A 19,853-nucleotide genomic window follows, 5' to 3' on the forward strand; every position below is an offset into this window, starting at 1 on the left:
CCTGTCAGTGGAAGGTCGCGTGAAGGCAATAAAAGGGGCCGCATTGTGCACGAATTGTCTGGGGCCCGGTCACCAGTCAGATACGTGCAATAGAGGAACATGCCGCAGATGCAATCGGCACCATCACACACTATTACATCAAGAAAAACAGGTTCATGATCGGGCAACCACTTCTGCAGCGAAACGACCCAGAATTTCACCAGCCCCGCAAGTGGAAAATGACAAATGACAATCAATACCTGGAGCCCCCAATTACCAGAGTCGGGTCAACGCATTTGTGGTCGACTCAATTAAAAATGAACTCCTTGTAACAGCACAGGTCCACATTCTCGACAAGGATCTTCAACCCGTCAATTGCCGGACCTTAGTCGACACAGGTGCCACCACCAACTTCATAACAGAGGACCTAGTAAAACGGCTAGGCATCCCAACGAAGGGTTGCCACGTGCCAGTGGGGGCTCTCAACCAATTGTCTACGGTGGCCAGACACACCGCCACAGCGACCATCCGATCCAAATTCAATAGCTACGAACGGACGTTAACATTTTTGACAATACCTAAAATATCATCATTAATTCCGGACCAACCCATCGACCGATCATTAATAAATATTCCAAGGAACATCAAATTAGCAGACCCAGAATTCCATCGACCAGCACCGATCGACATATTACTAGGATCTGGAACCACCTTGTCACTCATCACCGTCGGACAAATCAATCTGTCCACTCCCACCGAACCCAACCTATACTTGCAAAAAACGATGTTCGGATGGGTCATCGGGGGGAGCGCGCCAACCACATCACCGATACACGACATTTCATGCCACACAACTAACGCGCTCCAGTTCGACCTGACACGATTTTGGGAAGTCGAAGAAGGTCCTCAAGTTCGACACCTTTCGAATTCCGACCATTTATGCGAAACGCACTTCAAAGAACACGTCACACGCAACGCTGAAGGCCGATACATCGTCGCACTCCCTTTTAATGACAAACAAGCACGTTTAGGAGAATCAAAGGTAAGGGCTCTACGACGACTAGAATCGCTCGAACGAAAATTGCAACGCAATCCCACGTTAAAACAAGAATACCACGCAGTCATACAGGAGTATCTCCAACTTGGACACATGACCCAAATCTCACAGAATGAAGAAGAACACAATGGGTATTACCTGCCGCATCATGGGGTGACCAAAGTCACGAGCGAGACTACGAAGCTTCGAGTGGTATTCGATGGCTCCGCAGAAACAAGCACCGGCGTTTCATTAAATGACGCTCTTCACACCGGACCGAAGATTCAAGACGATCTATTATACATTTTACTCCGATTCCGCATCCATCAGTACGTAATAACCGGCGACATCGAAAAGATGTACCGACAGTTCCTCATCCGCAAGGAAGATAGAAAATACCAACGCATTTTGTGGCGTGATGATACCGGTCGAGTCCAAACATATGAATTACAAACAGTGACGTTTGGACTATCCGCCGCACCATACCTAGCAATCCGCTGCCTCACTCAACTCGCGCAAGACGAAGGGCATCGCTTTCCGCTTGCGGCCACAGCCTTACTCCGAGATTTCTATGTAGACGACGCATTAACCGGAGCTCCAACTCTAGAGGAAGCACTAAAGGTACGCAAGGAATTGACCGAATTATTGAACTCATCGGGATTGAACATCCGACAATGGGCAGCCAACGACAGGACTTTACTGGATGGATTGCCAGAACAATCCATCAACAAACGACTTCATCTCGGGGAATCATCAACATTAAAAACTCTGGGAATCGTCTGGAACTCTTCTGCTGACACCATCTCCTACGAGGTCCAAACGCGACCCAATGCTTCAAAGGTTACCAAACGATTCATCACGTCAGAAATCGCTAAAATTTACGACCCATTGGGACTCCTGGGACCAGTTATAATTCTCGCCAAAATGCTGTTGCAGAAGATTTGGACAATTAAGATTGACTGGGACGAATCGCTTCCCATGGATCTTCACACGGAGTGGAACCAATACTATAAACAACTTCCGTTACTCAACAAACTCGTTTTCCAGCGGCGAACAGTCTCGCGGTCACCAACAACCATAGAAATACACGGATTCTGCGACGCAAGCGAAAAGGCTTATGGAGCATGTCTCTACGTGCGCACGATAGACGAGTACGGTCACATACACGTACAGCTTCTCGTAGCAAAATCAAGGGTGGCACCGTTAAAAACACAATCTATACCACGACTTGAATTGTGCGGAGCTCTACTTTTAACATCCTTACTGACAACGACGAAAGAGGCACTGCATATTAAAATTCATCGTACCTTCATGTGGACAGATTCTACGATCGTATTACATTGGATACGAACCTCTCCGCATCTTCTCAAAACATTTGTCGCCAATAGAGTATCCGAGATCCAGTCTAGAACGGATACTGCTGACTGGAGACATATCTCAACCTCCGAAAACCCAGCGGATCTGATTTCACGAGGACAACAACCGCAAGAATTCATTCAACCATCTATTTGGCAATTTGGACCAACATGGTTGAGTCGAGAAGAATCCTCGTGGCCAAAGGAACAACTCGAACCTTGCGTTATCATACCGGAACAAAAGACAGCAACCTGTCTGAATCTATCCACGATCGACGCCAATATCCTCGACAAATTTTCCTCTTGGCACAAGATGCAACGCGTCGCTGCACGCTGCCTTCGGTGGAAAAGGAACAATCAGGAAAAGGGGGGCCTCACGGCGGACGAACTCGCCAGGGCCCACGACGCACTCATCAAGCTCCTCCAACGAACTCATTTCAGAACGGAACTACACAAACTGAAAAATAATCAGCGAGACGTGGGAGGTAAATTCCAACGTTTGGCCATTTTTCTCGACAAGGATGGGATTCTCCGAGTCGGGGGCCGATTAAGACATTCGCCGATACCATTTTCGCAACGACACCCCATACTTCTTCCCAAGGCACACGTAACCACCTTGATTATTCAAGCTGAACATCACACTCATTTACACGCCGGTGTCCAGAACACGTTGTATGCCGTGAGGCGCCGGTATTGGCCGATCGACGGGCGAAGTCAGGTATGGAAGGCCTTAAGGAACTGCATCCCTTGTATTCGAGCACGACCACCAGCAGTGAACTACACTATGGGAGATCTACCCGAAGCCAGAGTCACGGAATCACGGCCCTTTACGCACGTCGGCATCGACTATTGCGGTCCGTTCTTTATTAAAGAGCGGAAACATCGAAGCCGCAATCAACACAAGGCTTATGTCGCGGTCTTCGTATGTCTCGCGGTTAAAGCCGTTCACTTGGAGCTGGTGAGTGATCTCACAAGTGAAGGCTTCATCGCCGCACTTAAACGATTTATCGCGCGACGGGGACTATGCAAAGCAATATACTCCGACAACGGAAGGAATTTCGTCGGGGCAGATAACGAGTTGCAAGAACTTATCAAATCCAACGATTACAACCAGCAGCTGGGAAATTTTCTAGAAAATAGAGCAATCAAATGGAACTTTATTCCTCCACGCACTCCGCATTTCGGAGGCTTATGGGAAGCTGCAGTGAAATCGTTCAAGCACCATTTAACACGCGTCGCGGGTACTGAGCCGTTCACATTCGAAAATTTTAACACTTTAATAATAGAAATCGAGGCGGTTCTCAATTCCCGCCCACTAACACCCATCTCATCAGATCCCAATGATCTGATCGTTTTAACTCCTGGACATTTCCTCATTGGCGAATCACTTACGAGCTTACGAGAGCGAAATTTCGTGGATGTTCCCACGAATCGTTTGTCAGCGTGGCAACATATACAAAAATTGAAACAACATTTTTGGAAACGCTGGCACCTCGAGTACCTAAACGAGCTAACCAAACGAAGCAAGTGGAAGAACGGGACCCACTCAATCAAGGAGGGCACTATCGTGCTCCTCAGGGAGGATAACGTTCCTCCGATGCAGTGGATCTTGGGCAGGGTGCTCAAGGCTCATCCCGGTTCCGACGGTGTCGTTCGCGTTGTGACGGTAAAAACTGCCACGAGTGTGCTCAATCGGAGTGTGAAGGGACTCGCACCTCTATTATATCAACCAGGCGAGGAGGATGATCTGGCGACATCAGTCTCCACCAGGGAAGCCTGTTAATCTTGACCATTTAATGTATCTTAAAGAACACCGTTCGGTGAGTACTTCGCACCATTTCTATCATCACTACCTAACTCATACTGGACACCAAGATAATCTAGCTTGACGTACTACATACGTCTGATATCTATAACTTAATTGATCGGAGTCCTCTCAACGGGGGGAGGATGTTCCGTGGCACACCCACGGGTCTTAGGCTATTTTCCAGACCCCTCTTCTCTGGCCCATCAGTTCCGTCTGTCATGCATGTTTCCAATCTGCCATTGTCAACCACGGGCATAAATTCTACCCAAGAGTTCGGCAGGGACCTCAGTCCCCATCTGGAAATATCCAGCTAGCGTTCTGGCATCTACGAACCTCAATGACTACCTTCGAAAGGCAGTTCATTTATGCTAACATTCATTGTCTGACTTTGAATTTATGGCCGCAACAGACGAAGGCCCACTTAGTCCGCATTCGGACTATAAACAGAAACTCCAAACTCCGAAGAAACCAGACTGCGCCCCTTGACAATGTCATTTTGTCGACACATGCCTGACAGGACGTAGATTTCATGGCCACTTTCTCCGTCTTGGAGCACACCTCCCAAAAGACCACGGACATTCCTTATAGGTTACTGTCCGCAATAGCCACCCCCTAACAGGACTCACATAGTCCAATTAGAAGAAAGATCGTCCCTCTCCAAGATTAGAAGCTTGCGAGATTTTCCAAATGAAACCAGTTGAACTTCAGCATCGCGCCTGAACGTTCATCTTCGAACCGAACCTTCCTTCAAACGAACCATCCACCAACTTATCATTAGCGATCGGCAGAAAACCTAGTCGAGGAGGAAAGCACTATCCAGGAGTCGGGCTCTTTCAGCTTGATTGTCTTGCTACAGCACACAATCCCTGAAAACCCACCCCAAAACCAGAATTGATCCCCACAGCGGACAATCTCTGGGTCAGCGTTAGTCTCTCGAATACGGCCGTCTGACATTATCGCCATGCCGTGAGAGCAGGAGTTACTCCTCACGAGACGTGTGGCAAGTACGGTCGGAAGCCCTGCCTTCACCACCAACGACCTGAGCCCCTCAGCCGCGCCAAAGAGCACCGCTTGCAGTGGACCGACTAGAATTTTCATCCAATCGCTTATTTACACATCGGTCTCAACAGTCGGAGGCACCGAGCAGAGCCTTACAACCTCTGTTGGCCAGTTTACCTGGTCGCTGTTGAACCTCAATAAAACACCAGTTACTACCATCTATCCATCATCAGGTTCAGGCCTGAAACCCTCATAACACTCCTATCTCCGTAAAAAGACGTAGGAGCGCCCGTGACAAAACAGTCGGAGGCACCGAGCAGAGCCTTACAACCTCTGCTGGCCAGTTCTCTGGCCGCTGTTGAATCACGAGCTTCGCGTAACGACTAACGCGAAACAACAGTAGTTTGAAGAAAAAAGTGCTCACCGAGAGTTAAAATTCGTACATTGACGGTAGTTTGCCAAAAAATTCCCATGGAGAGTTAAAATTCGTATATAGGCGATGGTTTCGAGAAAAAAATTCCAACTTAGTATTAAACCACGTGCATTGTCGATTGTTTGACAAAAAGATTTCAACAAATAGTTAAAATTTGTACATTGATAGTAGTCTGAAGAAAAAAATTCCCACCGAGAGTTAAAATTCGTACATTTACGATAGTTTGACTAAGAATTCCCAACAAGAGATAAATTTCGTATATAGACGATAGTTTGAAGAAAAAAATTCCAACCTAGAGTTAAAGTTCGTATAATGACGATTGTTTGACAAAAAGATTTCAATCGAGACTTAAAATTTGAATATTGACAGTAGTTTGCAGAAGAAAGTGCCCACCGAGAGTTAAAATTCGTACATTGACGGTAGTTTGCCAAAAAATTCCCATCGAGGGTTCAAATTCGTATAGAGGCGATGGTTTCGAGAAAAAAATTCCAACCTAGTATTAAACCACGTGTATTGACGATTGTTTGACAAAAAGATTTCAACAAATAGTTAAAATTTGTATATTGACAGTAGTCTGAAGAAAAAAATTCCCACCGAGAGTTAAAATTCGTACATTTACGATAGTTTGACTAAGAATTACCAACAAGTGATAAATTTCGTATATAGCCGATAGTTTGAAGAAAAAAATTCCAACCTAGAGTTAAAGTTCGTATAATGACGATTGTTTGACCAAAGGATTTCAATCAAGACTTAAAATTTGAATATTGACAGTAGTTTGAAGAAAAAAGTGCTCACCGAGAGTTAAAATTCGTACATTGACGGTAGTTTGCCAAAAAATTCCCATGGAGAGTTAAAATTCGTATATAGGCGATGGTTTCGAGAAAAAAATTCCAACTTAGTATTAAACCACGTTTATTGTCGATTGTTTGACAAAAAGATTTCAACAAATAGTTAAAATTTGTACATTGATAGTAGTCTGAAGAAAAAAGTGCTCACCGAGAGTTAAAATTCGTACATTGACGGTAGTTTGCCAAAAAATTCCCATGGAGAGTTAAAATACGTATATAGACGATAGTTTGACTAAGAATTCCCAACAAGATATAAATTTCGTATATAGACGATAGTTTGAAGAAAATAATTCCAACCTAGAGTTAAAGTTCGTATAATGACGATTGTTTGACAAAAAGATTTCAATCAAGACTTAAAATTTGAATATTGACAGTAGTTCGCAGAAGAAAGTGCCCACCGAGAGTTAAAATTCGTACATTGACGGTAGTTTGATCAAAAAATTCCCATGGAGAGTTAAAATTCGTATATAGACAATAGTTTGAAGAAAAAAATTCCAACCCAGAGTTAAAGTTCGTATAATGACGATTGTTTGACAAAAAGTATTCAATCAAGACTTAAAATTTGAATATTGACAGTAGTTTGAAGAAAAAAGTGCCCACCGAGAGTTAAAATTCGTACATTGACGGTAGTTTGCCAAAAAATTCCCATCGAGAGTTAAAATTCGTATAGAGGCGATGGTTTCGAGAAAAAAATTCCAACTTAGTATTCAACCACGTGCATTGTCGATTGTTTGACAAAAAGATTTCAACAAATAGTTAAAATTTGTACATTGATAGTAGTCTGAAGAAAAAAATTCCCACCGAGAGTTAAAATTCGTACATTTACGATAGTTTGACTAAGAATTCCCAACAAGAGATAAATTTCGTATATAGACGATAGTTTGAAGAAAAAAATTCCAACCTAGAGTTAAAGTTCGTATAATGACGATTGTTTGACAAAAAGATTTCAATCGAGACTTAAAATTTGAATATTGACAGTAGTTTGCAGAAGAAAGTGCCCACCGAGAGTTAAAATTCGTACATTGACGGTAGTTTGATCAAAAAATTCCCATGGAGAGTTAAAATTCGTATATAGACGATAGTTTGAAGAAAAAAATTCCAACCTAGAGTTAAAGTTCGTATAATGACGATTGTTTGACAAAAAGATTTCAATCAAGACTTAAAATTTGAATATTGACAGTAGTTTGCAGAAAAAAGTGCCCACCGAGAGTTAAAATTCTGACATTGACGGTAGTTTGATCAAAAAATTCCCATGGAGAGTTAAAATTCGTATATAGACGATAGTTTGACTAAGAATTCCCAACAAGATATAAATTTCGTATATAGACGATAGTTTGATGAAAATAATTCCAACCTAGAGTTAAAGTTCGTATAATGACGATTGTTTGACAAAAAGATTTCAATCAAGACTTAAAATTTGAATATTGACAGTAGTTCGCAGAAGAAAGTGCCCACCGAGAGTTAAAATTCGTACATTGACGGTAGTTTGATCAAAAAATTCCCATGGAGAGTTAAAATTCGTATATAGACAATAGTTTGAAGAAAAAAATTCCAACCCAGAGTTAAAGTTCGTATAATGACGATTGTTTGACAAAAAGAATTCAATCAAGACTTAAAATTTGAATATTGACAGTAGTTTGAAGAAAAAAGTGCCCACCGAGAGTTAAAATTCGTACATTGACGGTAGTTTGCCAAAAAATTCCCATCGAGAGTTAAAATTCGTATAGAGGCGATGGTTTCGAGAAAAAAATTCCAACCTAGTATTAAACCACGTGTATTGACGATTGTTTGACAAAAAGATTTCAACAAATAGTTAAAATTTGTATATTGACAGTAGTCTGAAGAAAAAAATTCCCACCGAGAGTTAAAATTCGTACATTGACGATAGTTTGATCAAAAAATTCCCATGGAGAGTTAAAATTCGTATATAGACCGTAGTTTGGAGAAAATAATTCCAACCTAGAGTTATAATTCGTATAATGACGATTGTTTGACCAAAGGATTTCAATCAAGACTTAAAATTTGAATATTGACAGTAGTTTGAAGAAAAAAGTGCTCACCGAGAGTTAAAATTCGTACATTGACGGTAGTTTGCCAAAAAATTCCCATGGAGAGTTAAAATTCGTATATAGGCGATGGTTTCGAGAAAAAAATTCCAACTTAGTATTCAACCACGTGCATTGTCGATTGTTTGACAAAAAGATTTCAACAAATAGTTAAAATTTGTACATTGATAGTAGTCTGAAGAAAAAAATTCCCACCGAGAGTTAAAATTCGTACATTTACGATAGTTTGACTAAGAATTCCCAACAAGAGATAAATTTCGTATATAGACGATAGTTTGAAGAAAAAAATTCCAACCTAGAGTTAAAGTTCGTATAATGACGATTGTTTGACAAAAAGATTTCAATCGAGACTTAAAATTTGAATATTGACAGTAGTTTGCAGAAGAAAGTGCCCACCGAGAGTTAAAATTCGTACATTGACGGTAGTTTGATCAAAAAATTCCCATGGAGAGTTAAAATTCGTATATAGACGATAGTTTGAAGAAAAAAATTCCAACCTAGAGTTAAAGTTCGTATAATGACGATTGTTTGACAAAAAGATTTCAATCAAGACTTAAAATTTGAATATTGACAGTAGTTTGCAGAAAAAAGTGCCCACCGAGAGTTAAAATTCTGACATTGACGGTAGTTTGATCAAAAAGTTCCCATGGAGAGTTAAAATTCGTATATAGACGATAGTTTGACTAAGAATTCCCAACAAGATATAAATTTCGTATATAGACGATAGTTTGAAGAAAATAATTCCAACCTAGAGTTAAAGTTCGTATAATGACGATTGTTTGACAAAAAGATTTCAATCAAGACTTAAAATTTGAATATTGACAGTAGTTCGCAGAAGAAAGTGCCCACCGAGAGTTAAAATTCGTACATTGACGGTAGTTTGATCAAAAAATTCCCATGGAGAGTTAAAATTCGTATATAGACAATAGTTTGAAGAAAAAAATTCCAACCCAGAGTTAAAGTTCGTATAATGACGATTGTTTGACAAAAAGAATTCAATCAAGACTTAAAATTTGAATATTGACAGTAGTTTGAAGAAAAAAGTGCCCACCGAGAGTTAAAATTCGTACATTGACGGTAGTTTGCCAAAAAATTCCCATCGAGAGTTAAAATTCGTATAGAGGCGATGGTTTCGAGAAAAAAATTCCAACCTAGTATTAAACCACGTGTATTGACGATTGTTTGACAAAAAGATTTCAACAAATAGTTAAAATTTGTATATTGACAGTAGTCTGAAGAAAAAAATTCCCACCGAGAGTTAAAATTCGTACATTGACGATAGTTTGATCAAAAAATTCCCATGGAGAGTTAAAATTCGTATATAGACCGTAGTTTGGAGAAAATAATTCCAACCTAGAGTTATAATTCGTATAATGACGATTGTTTGACCAAAGGATTTCAATCAAGACTTAAAATTTGAATATTGACAGTAGTTTGAAGAAAAAAGTGCTCACCGAGAGTTAAAATTCGTACATTGACGGTAGTTTGCCAAAAAATTCCCATGGAGAGTTAAAATTCGTATATAGGCGATGGTTTCGAGAAAAAAATTCCAACTTAGTATTCAACCACGTGCATTGTCGATTGTTTGACAAAAAGATTTCAACAAATAGTTAAAATTTGTACATTGATAGTAGTCTGAAGAAAAAAATTCCCACCGAGAGTTAAAATTCGTACATTTACGATAGTTTGACTAAGAATTCCCAACAAGAGATAAATTTCGTATATAGACGATAGTTTGAAGAAAAAAATTCCAACCTAGAGTTAAAGTTCGTATAATGACGATTGTTTGACAAAAAGATTTCAATCGAGACTTAAAATTTGAATATTGACAGTAGTTTGCAGAAGAAAGTGCCCACCGAGAGTTAAAATTCGTACATTGACGGTAGTTTGATCAAAAAATTCCCATGGAGAGTTAAAATTCGTATATAGACGATAGTTTGAAGAAAAAAATTCCAACCTAGAGTTAAAGTTCGTATAATGACGATTGTTTGACAAAAAGATTTCAATCAAGACTTAAAATTTGAATATTGACAGTAGTTTGCAGAAAAAAGTGCCCACCGAGAGTTAAAATTCTGACATTGACGGTAGTTTGATCAAAAAGTTCCCATGGAGAGTTAAAATTCGTATATAGACGATAGTTTGACTAAGAATTCCCAACAAGATATAAATTTCGTATATAGACGATAGTTTGAAGAAAATAATTCCAACCTAGAGTTAAAGTTCGTATAATGACGATTGTTTGACAAAAAGATTTCAATCAAGACTTAAAATTTGAATATTGACAGTAGTTCGCAGAAGAAAGTGCCCACCGAGAGTTAAAATTCGTACATTGACGGTAGTTTGATCAAAAAATTCCCATGGAGAGTTAAAATTCGTATATAGACAATAGTTTGAAGAAAAAAATTCCAACCCAGAGTTAAAGTTCGTATAATGACGATTGTTTGACAAAAAGAATTCAATCAAGACTTAAAATTTGAATATTGACAGTAGTTTGAAGAAAAAAGTGCCCACCGAGAGTTAAAATTCGTACATTGACGGTAGTTTGCCAAAAAATTCCCATCGAGAGTTAAAATTCGTATAGAGGCGATGGTTTCGAGAAAAAAATTCCAACCTAGTATTAAACCACGTGTATTGACGATTGTTTGACAAAAAGATTTCAACAAATAGTTAAAATTTGTATATTGACAGTAGTCTGAAGAAAAAAATTCCCACCGAGAGTTAAAATTCGTACATTGACGATAGTTTGATCAAAAAATTCCCATGGAGAGTTAAAATTCGTATATAGACCGTAGTTTGGAGAAAATAATTCCAACCTAGAGTTATAATTCGTATAATGACGATTGTTTGACCAAAGGATTTCAATCAAGACTTAAAATTTGAATATTGACAGTAGTTTGAAGAAAAAAGTGCTCACCGAGAGTTAAAATTCGTACATTGACGGTAGTTTGCCAAAAAATTCCCATGGAGAGTTAAAATTCGTATATAGGCGATGGTTTCGAGAAAAAAATTCCAACTTAGTATTCAACCACGTGCATTGTCGATTGTTTGACAAAAAGATTTCAACAAATAGTTAAAATTTGTACATTGATAGTAGTCTGAAGAAAAAAATTCCCACCGAGAGTTAAAATTCGTACATTTATGATAGTTTGACTAAGAATTCCCAACAAGAGATAAATTTCGTATATAGACGATAGTTTGAAGAAAAAAATTCCAACCTAGAGTTAAAGTTCGTATAATGACGATTGTTTGACAAAAAGATTTCAATCGAGACTTAAAATTTGAATATTGACAGTAGTTTGCAGAAGAAAGTGCCCACCGAGAGTTAAAATTCGTACATTGACGGTAGTTTGATCAAAAAATTCCCATGGAGAGTTAAAATTCGTATATAGACGATAGTTTGAAGAAAAAAATTCCAACCTAGAGTTAAAGTTCGTATAATGACGATTGTTTGACAAAAAGATTTCAATCAAGACTTAAAATTTGAATATTGACAGTAGTTTGCAGAAAAAAGTGCCCACCGAGAGTTAAAATTCTGACATTGACGGTAGTTTGATCAAAAAGTTCCCATGGAGAGTTAAAATTCGTATATAGACGATAGTTTGACTAAGAATTCCCAACAAGATATAAATTTCGTATATAGACGATAGTTTGAAGAAAATAATTCCAACCTAGAGTTAAAGTTCGTATAATGACGATTGTTTGACATAAAGATTTCAATCAAGACTTAAAATTTGAATATTGACAGTAGTTTGAAGAAAAAAGTGCTCACCGAGAGTTAAAATTCGTACATTGACGGTAGTTTGCCAAAAAATTCCCATCGAGAGTTAAAATTCGTATAGAGGCGATGGTTTCGAGAAAAAAATTCCAACCTAGTATTAAACCACGTGTATTGACGATTGTTTGACAAAAAGATTTCAACAAATAGTTAAAATTTGTATATTGACAGTAGTCTGAAGAAAAAAATTCCCACCGAGAGTTAAAATTCGTACATTGACGATAGTTTGATCAAAAAATTCCCATGGAGAGTTAAAATTCGTATATAGACCGTAGTTTGGAGAAAATAATTCCAACCTAGAGTTATAATTCGTATAATGACGATTGTTTGACCAAAGGATTTCAATCAAGACTTAAAATTTGAATATTGACAGTAGTTTGAAGAAAAAAGTGTTCACCGAGAGTTAAAATTCGTACATTGACGGTAGTTTGCCAAAAAATTCCCATGGAGAGTTAAAATTCGTATATAGGCGATGGTTTCGAGAAAAAAATTCCAACTTAGTATTAAACCACGTGCATTGTCGATTGTTTGACAAAAAGATTTCAACAAATAGTTAAAATTTGTACATTGATAGTAGTCTGAAGAAAAAAATTCCCACCGAGAGTTAAAATTCGTACATTTACGATAGTTTGACTAAGAATTCCCAACAAGAGATAAATTTCGTATATAGACGATAGTTTGAAGAAAAAAATTCCAACCTAGAGTTAAAGTTCGTATAATGACGATTGTTTGACAAAAAGATTTCAATCGAGACTTAAAATTTGAATATTGACAGTAGTTTGCAGAAGAAAGTGCCCACCGAGAGTTAAAATTCGTACATTGACGGTAGTTTGCCAAAAAATTCCCATCGAGGGTTCAAATTCGTATAGAGGCGATGGTTTCGAGAAAAAAATTCCAACCTAGTATTAAACCACGTGTATTGACGATTGTTTGACAAAAAGATTTCAACAAATAGTTAAAATTTGTATATTGACAGTAGTCTGAAGAAAAAAATTCCCACCGAGAGTTAAAATTCGTACATTTACGATAGTTTGACTAAGAATTACCAACAAGTGATAAATTTCGTATATAGCCGATAGTTTGAAGAAAAAAATTCCAACCTAGAGTTAAAGTTCGTATAATGACGATTGTTTGACCAAAGGATTTCAATCAAGACTTAAAATTTGAATATTGACAGTAGTTTGAAGAAAAAAGTGCTCACCGAGAGTTAAAATTCGTACATTGACGGTAGTTTGCCAAAAAATTCCCATGGAGAGTTAAAATTCGTATATAGGCGATGGTTTCGAGAAAAAAATTCCAACTTAGTATTAAACCACGTTTATTGTCGATTGTTTGACAAAAAGATTTCAACAAATAGTTAAAATTTGTACATTGATAGTAGTCTGAAGAAAAAAGTGCTCACCGAGAGTTAAAATTCGTACATTGACGGTAGTTTGCCAAAAAATTCCCATGGAGAGTTAAAATACGTATATAGACGATAGTTTGACTAAGAATTCCCAACAAGATATAAATTTCGTATATAGACGATAGTTTGAAGAAAATAATTCCAACCTAGAGTTAAAGTTCGTATAATGACGATTGTTTGACAAAAAGATTTCAATCAAGACTTAAAATTTGAATATTGACAGTAGTTCGCAGAAGAAAGTGCCCACCGAGAGTTAAAATTCGTACATTGACGGTAGTTTGATCAAAAAATTCCCATGGAGAGTTAAAATTCGTATATAGACAATAGTTTGAAGAAAAAAATTCCAACCCAGAGTTAAAGTTCGTATAATGACGATTGTTTGACAAAAAGTATTCAATCAAGACTTAAAATTTGAATATTGACAGTAGTTTGAAGAAAAAAGTGCCCACCGAGAGTTAAAATTCGTACATTGACGGTAGTTTGCCAAAAAATTCCCATCGAGAGTTAAAATTCGTATAGAGGCGATGGTTTCGAGAAAAAAATTCCAACTTAGTATTCAACCACGTGCATTGTCGATTGTTTGACAAAAAGATTTCAACAAATAGTTAAAATTTGTACATTGATAGTAGTCTGAAGAAAAAAATTCCCACCGAGAGTTAAAATTCGTACATTTACGATAGTTTGACTAAGAATTCCCAACAAGAGATAAATTTCGTATATAGACGATAGTTTGAAGAAAAAAATTCCAACCTAGAGTTAAAGTTCGTATAATGACGATTGTTTGACAAAAAGATTTCAATCGAGACTTAAAATTTGAATATTGACAGTAGTTTGCAGAAGAAAGTGCCCACCGAGAGTTAAAATTCGTACATTGACGGTAGTTTGATCAAAAAATTCCCATGGAGAGTTAAAATTCGTATATAGACGATAGTTTGAAGAAAAAAATTCCAACCTAGAGTTAAAGTTCGTATAATGACGATTGTTTGACAAAAAGATTTCAATCAAGACTTAAAATTTGAATATTGACAGTAGTTTGCAGAAAAAAGTGCCCACCGAGAGTTAAAATTCTGACATTGACGGTAGTTTGATCAAAAAATTCCCATGGAGAGTTAAAATTCGTATATAGACGATAGTTTGACTAAGAATTCCCAACAAGATATAAATTTCGTATATAGACGATAGTTTGAAGAAAATAATTCCAACCTAGAGTTAAAGTTCGTATAATGACGATTGTTTGACAAAAAGATTTCAATCAAGACTTAAAATTTGAATATTGACAGTAGTTCGCAGAAGAAAGTGCCCACCGAGAGTTAAAATTCGTACATTGACGGTAGTTTGATCAAAAAATTCCCATGGAGAGTTAAAATTCGTATATAGACAATAGTTTGAAGAAAAAAATTCCAACCCAGAGTTAAAGTTCGTATAATGACGATTGTTTGACAAAAAGAATTCAATCAAGACTTAAAATTTGAATATTGACAGTAGTTTGAAGAAAAAAGTGCCCACCGAGAGTTAAAATTCGTACATTGACGGTAGTTTGCCAAAAAATTCCCATCGAGAGTTAAAATTCGTATAGAGGCGATGGTTTCGAGAAAAAAATTCCAACCTAGTATTAAACCACGTGTATTGACGATTGTTTGACAAAAAGATTTCAACAAATAGTTAAAATTTGTATATTGACAGTAGTCTGAAGAAAAAAATTCCCACCGAGAGTTAAAATTCGTACATTGACGATAGTTTGATCAAAAAATTCCCATGGAGAGTTAAAATTCGTATATAGACCGTAGTTTGGAGAAAATAATTCCAACCTAGAGTTATAATTCGTATAATGACGATTGTTTGACCAAAGGATTTCAATCAAGACTTAAAATTTGAATATTGACAGTAGTTTGAAGAAAAAAGTGCTCACCGAGAGTTAAAATTCGTACATTGACGGTAGTTTGCCAAAAAATTCCCATGGAGAGTTAAAATTCGTATATAGGCGATGGTTTCGAGAAAAAAATTCCAACTTAGTATTCAACCACGTGCATTGTCGATTGTTTGACAAAAAGATTTCAACAAATAGTTAAAATTTGTACATTGATAGTAGTCTGAAGAAAAAAATTCCCACCGAGAGTTAAAATTCGTACATTTATGATAGTTTGACTAAGAATTCCCAACAAGAGATAAATTTCGTATATAGACGATAGTTTGAAGAAAAAAATTCCAACCTAGAGTTAAAGTTCGTATAATGACGATTGTTTGACAAAAAGATTTCAATCGAGACTTAAAATTTGAATATTGACAGTAGTTTGCAGAAGAAAGTGCCCACCGAGAGTTAAAATTCGTACATTGACGGTAGTTTGATCAAAAAATTCCCATGGAGAGTTAAAATTCGTATATAGACGATAGTTTGAAGAAAAAAATTCCAACCTAGAGTTAAAGTTCGTATAATGACGATTGTTTGACAAAAAGATTTCAATCAAGACTTAAAATTTGAATATTGACAGTAGTTTGCAGAAAAAAGTGCCCACCGAGAGTTAAAATTCTGACATTGACGGTAGTTTGATCAAAAAATTCCCATGGAGAGTTAAAATTCGTATATAGACGATAGTTTGACTAAGAATTCCCAACAAGATATAAATTTCGTATATAGACGATAGTTTGAAGAAAATAATTCCAACCTAGAGTTAAAGTTCGTATAATGACGATTGTTTGACAAAAAGATTTCAATCAAGACTTAAAATTTGAATATTGACAGTAGTTCGCAGAAGAAAGTGCCCACCGAGAGTTAAAATTCGTACATTGACGGTAGTTTGATCAAAAAATTCCCATGGAGAGTTAAAATTCGTATATAGACAATAGTTTGAAGAAAAAAATTCCAACCCAGAGTTAAAGTTCGTATAATGACGATTGTTTGACAAAAAGAATTCAATCAAGACTTAAAATTTGAATATTGACAGTAGTTTGAAGAAAAAAGTGCTCACCGAGAGTTAAAATTCGTACATTGACGGTAGTTTGCCAAAAAATTCCCATCGAGAGTTAAAATTCGTATAGAGGCGATGGTTTCGAGAAAAAAATTCCAACCTAGTATTAAACCACGTGTATTGACGATTGTTTGACAAAAAGATTTCAACAAATAGTTAAAATTTGTATATTGACAGTAGTCTGAAGAAAAAAATTCCCACCGAGAGTTAAAATTCGTACATTGACGATAGTTTGATCAAAAAATTCCCATGGAGAGTTAAAATTCGTATATAGACCGTAGTTTGGAGAAAATAATTCCAACCTAGAGTTATAATTCGTATAATGACGATTGTTTGACCAAAGGATTTCAATCAAGACTTAAAATTTGAATATTGACAGTAGTTTGAAGAAAAAAGTGCTCACCGAGAGTTAAAATTCGTACATTGACGGTAGTTTGCCAAAAAATTCCCATGGAGAGTTAAAATTCGTATATAGGCGATGGTTTCGAGAAAAAAATTCCAACTTAGTATTCAACCACGTGCATTGTCGATTGTTTGACAAAAAGATTTCAACAAATAGTTAAAATTTGTACATTGATAGTAGTCTGAAGAAAAAAATTCCCACCGAGAGTTAAAATTCGTACATTTACGATAGTTTGACTAAGAATTCCCAACAAGAGATAAATTTCGTATATAGACGATAGTTTGAAGAAAAAAATTCCAACCTAGAGTTAAAGTTCGTATAATGACGATTGTTTGACAAAAAGATTTCAATCGAGACTTAAAATTTGAATATTGACAGTAGTTTGCAGAAGAAAGTGCCCACCGAGAGTTAAAATTCGTACATTGACGGTAGTTTGATCAAAAAATTCCCATGGAGAGTTAAAATTCGTATATAGACGATAGTTTGAAGAAAAAAATTCCAACCTAGAGTTAAAGTTCGTATAATGACGATTGTTTGACAAAAAGATTTCAATCAAGACTTAAAATTTGAATATTGACAGTAGTTTGCAGAAAAAAGTGCCCACCGAGAGTTAAAATTCTGACATTGACGGTAGTTTGATCAAAAAGTTCCCATGGAGAGTTAAAATTCGTATATAGACGATAGTTTGACTAAGAATTCCCAACAAGATATAAATTTCGTATATAGACGATAGTTTGAAGAAAATAATTCCAACCTAGAGTTAAAGTTCGTATAATGACGATTGTTTGACAAAAAGATTTCAATCAAGACTTAAAATTTGAATATTGACAGTAGTTTGAAGAAAAAAGTGCTCACCGAGAGTTAAAATTCGTACATTGACGGTAGTTTGCCAAAAAATTCCCATCGAGAGTTAAAATTCGTATAGAGGCGATGGTTTCGAGAAAAAAATTCCAACCTAGTATTAAACCACGTGTATTGACGATTGTTTGACAAAAAGATTTCAACAAATAGTTAAAATTTGTATATTGACAGTAGTCTGAAGAAAAAAATTCCCACCGAGAGTTAAAATTCGTACATTGACGATAGTTTGATCAAAAAATTCCCATGGAGAGTTAAAATTCGTATATAGACCGTAGTTTGGAGAAAATAATTCCAACCTAGAGTTATAATTCGTATAATGACGATTGTTTGACCAAAGGATTTCAATCAAGACTTAAAATTTGAATATTGACAGTAGTTTGAAGAAAAAAGTGTTCACCGAGAGTTAAAATTCGTACATTGACGGTAGTTTGCCAAAAAATTCCCATGGAGAGTTAAAATTCGTATATAGGCGATGGTTTCGAGAAAAAAATTCCAACTTAGTATTAAACCACGTGCATTGTCGATTGTTTGACAAAAAGATTTCAACAAATAGTTAAAATTTGTACATTGATAGTAGTCTGAAGAAAAAAATTCCCACCGAGAGTTAAAATTCGTACATTTACGATAGTTTGACTAAGAATTCCCAACAAGAGATAAATTTCGTATATAGACGATAGTTTGAAGAAAAAAATTCCAACCTAGAGTTAAAGTTCGTATAATGACGATTGTTTGACAAAAAGATTTCAATCGAGACTTAAAATTTGAATATTGACAGTAGTTTGCAGAAGAAAGTGCCCACCGAGAGTTAAAATTCGTACATTGACGGTAGTTTGCCAAAAAATTCCCATCGAGGGTTCAAATTCGTATAGAGGCGATGGTTTCGAGAAAAAAATTCCAACCTAGTATTAAACCACGTGTATTGACGATTGTTTGACAAAAAGATTTCAACAAATAGTTAAAATTTGTATATTGACAGTAGTCTGAAGAAAAAAATTCCCACCGAGAGTTAAAATTCGTACATTTACGATAGTTTGACTAAGAATTACCAACAAGTGATAAATTTCGTATATAGCCGATAGTTTGAAGAAAAAAATTCCAACCTAGAGTTAAAGTTCGTATAATGACGATTGTTTGACCAAAGGATTTCAATCAAGACTTAAAATTTGAATATTGACAGTAGTTTGAAGAAAAAAGTGCTCACCGAGAGTTAAAATTCGTACATTGACGGTAGTTTGCCAAAAAATTCCCATGGAGAGTTAAAATTCGTATATAGGCGATGGTTTCGAGAAAAAAATTCCAACTTAGTATTAAACCACGTTTATTGTCGATTGTTTGACAAAAAGATTTCAACAAATAGTTAAAATTTGTACATTGATAGTAGTCTGAAGAAAAAAGTGCTCACCGAGAGTTAAAATTCGTACATTGACGGTAGTTTGCCAAAAAATTCCCATGGAGAGTTAAAATACGTATATAGACGATAGTTTGACTAAGAATTCCCAACAAGATATAAATTTCGTATATAGACGATAGTTTGAAGAAAATAATTCCAACCTAGAGTTAAAGTTCGTATAATGACGATTGTTTGACAAAAAGATTTCAATCAAGACTTAAAATTTGAATATTGACAGTAGTTCGCAGAAGAAAGTGCCCACCGAGAGTTAAAATTCGTACATTGACGGTAGTTTGATCAAAAAATTCCCATGGAGAGTTAAAATTCGTATATAGACAATAGTTTGAAGAAAAAAATTCCAACCCAGAGTTAAAGTTCGTATAATGACGATTGTTTGACAAAAAGTATTCAATCAAGACTTAAAATTTGAATATTGACAGTAGTTTGAAGAAAAAAGTGCCCACCGAGAGTTAAAATTCGTACATTGACGGTAGTTTGCCAAAAAATTCCCATCGAGAGTTAAATTTCGT

The 19,853-nt window shown here is 36.4% G+C and overlaps 1 protein-coding gene across 1 annotated transcript; it reads left to right on the forward strand.

The window, feature by feature from the left end:
* The first annotated feature begins 225 nt into the window (after positions 1-225).
* Positions 226-4,153, forward strand: LOC143432428 (uncharacterized). The gene is made up of 2 exons (XM_076909105.1): positions 226-265; positions 315-4,153. The coding sequence occupies exons 1-2, from the start codon at positions 226-228 to the stop codon at positions 4,151-4,153; spliced, it is 3,879 nt and encodes a 1,292-aa protein (XP_076765220.1).
* The last annotated feature ends 15,700 nt before the right edge of the window (positions 4,154-19,853 follow it).

Source organism: Xylocopa sonorina, unplaced genomic scaffold (genome assembly GCF_050948175.1).
Source record: "Xylocopa sonorina isolate GNS202 unplaced genomic scaffold, iyXylSono1_principal scaffold0203, whole genome shotgun sequence".
Lineage (NCBI taxonomy): Eukaryota > Metazoa > Arthropoda > Insecta > Hymenoptera > Apidae > Xylocopa > Xylocopa sonorina.

Coding starts and splice junctions, on each gene's coding strand:
- LOC143432428 (XM_076909105.1), top strand. CDS start 226: ATGACAATCAATACCTGGAGCCCCCAATTACCAGAGTCGG. Junction 266..314: donor CCCCCAATTACCAGAGTCGG/GTCAACGCATTT, acceptor TCCTTGTAACAG/CACAGGTCCACATTCTCGAC.